General features: G+C 31.6%; 1 protein-coding gene across 1 annotated transcript in view; it reads left to right on the forward strand.

Moving 5' to 3' along the window:
* The first annotated feature begins 6,575 nt into the window (after positions 1-6,575).
* Positions 6,576-7,193, forward strand: part of LOC106469002 (piggyBac transposable element-derived protein 4-like) — a 1,771-nt gene continuing 1,153 nt past the window's right edge. Inside the window, 1 exon segment of the mRNA XM_022397397.1 lies at positions 6,576-6,851. Coding sequence (XP_022253105.1) covers positions 6,576-6,851 — 276 coding nt within the window.

Raw genomic sequence — 7,193 nt, forward strand, 5'->3', positions numbered from 1 at the left:
CTCCTATTTCTGTGGGAGGGTGGCATTGGCACAAATATGTTGTTTTCCCTATGGAAAATTATTCGATCTGTGCCTTTAAATATACATACAGAACTTGACAAACAAAATGTACACGAGAAACAAGTTTCACAGACAAATAAAAGCAGCCACATAAAATAATTATGGGTAATTAACACTTTTCAAGATTGGCATACGAGTCCTTCAATATGTATTGCAATAATTTATAACCTTGACATACGAGCCCCTTCAATATGTATTGCAATAATTTATAACTTGACATACGAGCCCCTTCAATATGTATTGCAATAATTTATAACCTTGACATACGAGTCCCTTCAATATGTATTGCAATAATTTATAACATTGACATACGAACCCCTTCAATATGTATTGCAATAATTTATAACCTTGATATACGAGTCCCTTCAATATGTATTGCAACAATTTATAACCTTGACATACGAGCCCCTTCAACATGTATTGCAATAATTTATAACATTGACATACGAACCCCTTCAATATGTATTGCAATAATTTAAAACCTTGATATACGAGTCCCTTCAATATGTATTGCAATAATTTATAACCTTGACATACGAGCCCCTTCAACATGTATTGCAATAATTTATAACATTGACATACGAACCACTTCAATATGTATTGCAATAATTTAAAACCTTGATATACGAGTCCCTTCAATATGTATTGCAATGACTTATAACCTTGACATACGAGCCCCTTCAATATGTATTGCAATAATTCATAACCTCAAAGATCGTCTTTTTGTTTTTCATTGTTCTAATCTTTATTCAAATATTTTCTTTAGAATACACATTTTGTCACAAAATTTTAATGACTTCTAAGACATTATGGGAAAGTTTATAACCTGGAAAACTACTATTATACTCAAACATGGTGTACACAAGTATGAGCATACATTTCGGTTTTTTGTATAAGTCTATATAAAACTGTTATGATGTACCGAAACAGTGCCAGTAGAATGTTATGAACGTGTAGAAAACCTGGAACATCAAAAAATGTTTACATATCCAATACAGCATCTTAATATGCCTTTTGTGATAGGTAGTCTTTTGACGTTAACATCCAGTAAATCAGACTGTGACACACTGTGAAAACAGGATCAAGTTAACTTCTTTCACCCGCCTTCTTCGAAACTAAATATTGTCAACAGGATGAATGTAATAGAACAGATCTGAGGTTAAAATACTTTCCTCGCACAAAGAAGTCAACTGTTTTCTTAACTATTCATTAACCTTGATCTCCAAACACATCGTTTTACTACAACTAACATAAAAAAAAAATCTCTCCGTTATATATATATATATGTCAGTTTCAAGTGGAAGAATACAAGATTTTAGAAACAAAATGGATGCACATGTATATCAACATCTACTCAAAGCATACATGAATTTAGTGTTAAATACAAACAAATACATTTGAAACATAATAAGAATGGTTAAAATAGGCCTTGGAAGACATTTTAAACTTGAGTTTGTTGCACATAAAAAAATCTTCTAAAATTAATCAAAGTTACTGTTTGTTCACCAAGATTACTTAGACTACGTAGTTTCTTTATTATGATCTAAGCATTGATAATAATTTTACAATATAATATTACCAAACTTTATCAATTCTTAATAAAACTTTACACTGCTACACAGCAACCAGAATTAGTCACTGGTGTTAATATTTGTTTCGAATGCAAATGTTGAGAAAAGGTTTTGTTCAGAATCAATGGCCGAGACAGCATTTTAACGATTGAAATACAGAAAATTCACTACTAAATCACACACCTTAAATATCGTTATCACAAAATTGGAGATGATCAGACTTACTAAAAATTAAACAGCGTTCAGCTTCCAGTGACGACCACTACACATTCTAGCTGTATGTTTGGAAAAGTTATCACCAAAAAACAAACAAACTGAACAACACGCGTGTCTAGGAGTGTCAGAGCACTAAGTATATGTATAAACATTAGTCATATTATGTAATAATCTCTTGCATATTCTTGTTTTCATATAACAAAATTTTCAATGAAGAATATTAAACTTAGAAAAACACTTATTATATCTACTTTCATATAAACATTCCATGTCGAATTTCTGATCATTCTAGGTGATGTCTTTTGTATATTAAATGTAAAAAAGATTGACCTTTTATGGCATCCAAAACTTTCAACTCCTAGTTTAGTGCTAGCAGCTTTAAAGTGTTATTTCTGGGTAGCTTGTTACAGATTTAGAACATGATTTGACATGTTCTATTAGCTTCTGTTGCTAGTTTAGTGCTAGCAGCTTTAAAGTGTTATTTCTGGGTAGCTTGTTACAGATTTAGAACATGATTTGACATGTTCTATTAGCTTCTGTTGCTATTGGTTAGTGCTAGCAGCTTTAAAGTGTTATTTCTGGGTAGCTTGTTACAGATTTAGAACATGATTTGAGATGTTCTATTAGCTTCTGTTTCTATTGGAAAGTTTCTTAAAATTATGGAAGACAAAGACAATGAAACATAACAAAATAAAATTACTTGTTCTTGACAATAAATCAACATTAATGTATATACACATAAATATCTTGAACTTTGATACCATTCTCATAAAGTAAAATAAGTTATATGAAGAGTCAAATATTCAGAAACAGTGAAATGAAGAGGCAATAGTGGACAAGAGTAACAGGTGTAAATAGTAGATCAGTGCTTCCCACACCATGTTACAGAATGTTTGCAATTATTAAGTAATTTTTATTTAGTAATGTAAATTTACCATCAATTTTAATAATTTTTTTAAAATTTGATTCACTTTCTCCTTGATACAAAGTATAACAGTAATTTCTGTCTGTCTTAGTCAGTGGGGTGCCACTAGGCCTGCCATACAGACTTATTTACATGTGCCTGAAGTTGAAAAAGTGTGGGAAGTACCGTAGTAGATTATAAATGAAGTAATTTCATATATCAAAATATATTAATATTCAAAGAAAAAATTAGAACTCTTGATGGATAAGAAAGAAGACTGGTGTGAAGTGCAGAAACAATAATTAAAAACACAGAAAAGATCAAAGAACAAATAAAGAAATACCCAAAATCAAATGTTAATCAATAAAAGTTACATACTGAGACTTAATAAAATATATAAAATAAAAGAAATGAGAAAAATATCAAAGAAACAAAAACTAATTAAATAATTCAAGTGATCAATAATACTCAACAGAGAATCTTCACAAGGCTAACAATTTCTAGGGTATATTTTCCAGGTCAGAAATTGTCTTTAAATTATATACTATTTCTAATATAACACAAAATGTTTTTTAACTGTAAAAAAGAAAAGTTTCTTTACATGTATAAAACACAAAATCACCAATGAGGAAAGTAAAACAAAACTGGAAGCTCTTTAGAATCGATTAAAGTAACTTTTACATATTTCCAGTGCCAATAATATTATTTTGAAATACACTAAAAAATATAATTGTTACCTTCCATAAACAGGTTTGGAACAATTACAAAACAGAACCTTCTAAATTACTGTTTAAAAAAAGAGTAAGTGTTTGACTTGTCATACTAAAATATCAGTTATTTACCTATTGCTATTTGACTAAAGATTCTATAACATATAATACCAAAAACACATCTTTACTTACAGACATTTCATAATTGATTCAAATTCTACCATAAAGTTACTTCGCAATATTCTAGCTACAAAAAACATTAGCTATTGAGCAAGTAGTATTGTTATAATAATGAGAAGTTTAGAAAGAACAGATTTAAATGGTAACAATATAAGTGAATGTACGATAAAACATGCAACACACATGTTTACTAACATTATTAAGAAAGGCTTAAATATAAGTATAAACACTACAAATCTGGAATTGATTAAATGGAGAAGTTGGTGTTATTATTTAATGTTGGGTGATCATTGAAAATGGAGAAGCTTTCTTTAATAAATATTTCGTAATCTGTGGTTCCAGAGTCAAGAAGTTTGGGGGTGGTTGTTATTCTCACTGTGTAATTGGATACAATTCCAAAACATCCATAGTTAAATTTTTTTTTTTTGTATTACTGTATTTTTAACATTTACTGTAAAACTTATTTTCCATCTGATGAATCAGTTGTTAGTATCTGACACAGTGGTATGAATATGATGGGTTATGTTTGTTTCGTACTTTTCAAAAGCTTGATCTCAAACTTAGGAAGGTCTCTATTGATATTCAATTCATAATTATGTAAAATCTACAAAGTTATTTCAAAGTTCCTGAACTCTAAGACGACTAACCGAAATCTCCAAGGCTCTTCTGCTTATCGTTGCTGTTAAAGAAAGCTACTTGAAGAAGAGTTCAACAAAATATCATTGGAAACAACAGCTAACAAACCAACAAATTACAGCCAGCCTAAAACTTAAGAAGAAAATTTCATGAGTCGATGACTATCATCATCTGACCAATACGATTGAAAATCTGACCCCGAAAACTGTCGCCAGACTTCAACATGACCAGAAAATCAAGCTTAACAAACTAATTTCGTTGAGAAAAACTAGTGAAATAAATCCTGATAATGTTTTTAATATTAGTGAACGATGTGAAAATGCTTTATCAAAAGGTTTAGATATTTGTTTACCTATCTCAAATTACTGTTTTATGTTTGAATATATCTACAGAAGTCTTAAATCCCTTCTTAGCTTCAACAAAGATAACACACCAAATATAGAATGCTTCACCAAAATTAAATTTAAAATGTGGCATTGTTCTCCTTCTACAACTTCAACCACTTAAAAAACCTTCTCCTGAAGTATTTAATAAACAAATACTAAAGGATTTCAAGAAATATTATTTTTCTATACAAGATATAAAACAAAGTATATAAAGACTGAAAAAATATGTAACTCTGACTACACAATAGAAATTCAAGATAAGCACAGCAGAGAAAAGGAAGTTATAAAAAAAAAACACGGACAATGACAAGCAAACTACAAAAGCAACACGCTTATCCTACCATCTTCCTATTTACACCCCGGGCTCGTACCTTCTTAAAATAAGTAAATCAACGACAGTTCAAATACGCTTTACAACCCTCGCTAGTAAGTACTAACACAAATAAAAAGCAGAAATAACCTCTATACAAAATTCACCAAAATCGCAGGAAATACCAGCCTCATGGAACAAATTTATTTCTTCCTTCAACTACATCACTTCTCTAAGCAAAGAACACTCACTTCAACAACCACCTTGAACACTTTACCTTGTTCTTCAGGTTACCAACTGGAACGAACAATGGACTATAAACGTTTTTGTATTATTGTATGTGTGTGACATAAAAGTGTTATGTATAACATGTTTAAATTGTTAACATTTTTTAGCCATACGTATTCTATTGAACAACGTCTACTGCTATACGAGTTCTTATATGTTAATGGTATTGGTTATCTGTTTTGGATAATTGTTATACAAGTAATAAGCTACGGTACTGGTCTTATTTCATTTCTGGGGCAGCTGTCAGCTGCTCGTGATTCATTGATCACATACATCAGGCCTGAAGCTTCACTTCCATCTCATTCATCTACAACAAGAAAGCAATAAGCTCTTCCTGTCTTCTTCACAGCCTTTCCTCTCTCTTGACCATGAAAAATCAACTAAGCATCATCAAAACTTCGTGGAAGCAATGGATTTTATCACTGCTACAATTATTAACAGATTAATTGTGGATGACGGATATTTCCATCATTGAAGTTCTATGTCTCAGCAGCAAATGATGGAAATACGCATTTTATTGTGATTGCTGGCAACTCAGATTTATCTGTGAGTCAGGGTATCAGATCGGCACTCCTACCTCCAAGCAATCAATGCTCAAAATCTATTTAGTCGGAGAGGGTCATTTCAAATTTTTTCTCCTCCCTTGAAATGGCAAAGCGGGTTATTGTTGATGAAGAGCTTTGCCAATACCTTTGTGAAAGCGACGAATAAAGTTTAGATTTATCCTCTGATAGTGAAGAAGAATTGACTAATGAAGTCACAATTGATGATTTATCCGATAATGAACAAACAAATGTATCAAGTACTTCGCAAGTAGAGTGGTCACTCATCGGAAGCAAAAGAAATTTTTTTACTTTTAGTACAGATTTGGGTGTCAAAATATAGGAAACCAATCCTGATAATGTTTTGGAGATTTTTGAATCTATTCAAAATGCTGAAATAATATCGAAAATCGTCTCGGAAACTAATGTGTATCTTAATGAAATTTGCAAACAGAATTTCATCTCATAATTATTGAAGAAGAAAAGTAGACTACAAAACTGGAAAGATAAAAACATCATTGAAATGCATGTACTCGATGCAATGTTGTTATTGATGGGAATAATCAAAAAGCCTGATTTTCAGATGTATTTTTCAGAGGATCTTGTGTTGGCAACACCTTTTTTTGGAGAAACAATGCCGAGAGATAGATTTCTCCTTCTCCTGCAACACTTGCACTTCTCTGCTTCTAAAGACTCTTCAGATAAATTATATAAGATTAAAGATCTTCTAAACTTATAGAAGGAGTCTTTTCAGAGTGCATGTTTCCTTGAAATGAATATATGCATAGATGAGAGCTTACTTCTATGAAAGGGTAGATTAGGATGGAAGATGTACATCCCACTAAAGCGTGCTTGATTTGGAATTGAGGGCTACTTTCTTTGTGAATCAAGCACAGGATATGTGTATAACTTCGAAGTTTACACTGGAAAGGGAACAGATCTTCAAATGCCTCCTTGTGCTACTGAAATTGCACCTGAATACCTAAATCATTCAACGAAGGTCGTCCTGCATCTAACGACAAACTTTTTGGATAAGGGCTTTTATCTTGCAATGAATAACTATTACCCTTCGCTACCTCTTTTCGATTTTTTAGTTCCCACATGACAGATGCAATTGGAACTTTGAGAAAAAATTGAAAAGGAATTCCAAAGGAAATTTCAAAAGCAAAGCTAAAAAAGGGACAAGATATTACCATGTATAAAGGTAAACTTATGGTCATACAATGGAGAGACAAGAGAGAGGTGATGATGATAAGCAATACCCATGATGCTGAAAGAAAGACTGTAAACGAAGGTAACTTGTAAAAGAGCAAGCCTCTTGTGTGTATCGATTACAAGAAGGTGATGGGAGGCGTGGATCACATGGATCAAGTGATTTCATGCTCTGATG

Source organism: Limulus polyphemus, unplaced genomic scaffold (genome assembly GCF_000517525.1).
Source record: "Limulus polyphemus unplaced genomic scaffold, Limulus_polyphemus-2.1.2 Scaffold3257, whole genome shotgun sequence".
Classification (NCBI taxonomy): domain Eukaryota; kingdom Metazoa; phylum Arthropoda; class Merostomata; order Xiphosura; family Limulidae; genus Limulus; species Limulus polyphemus.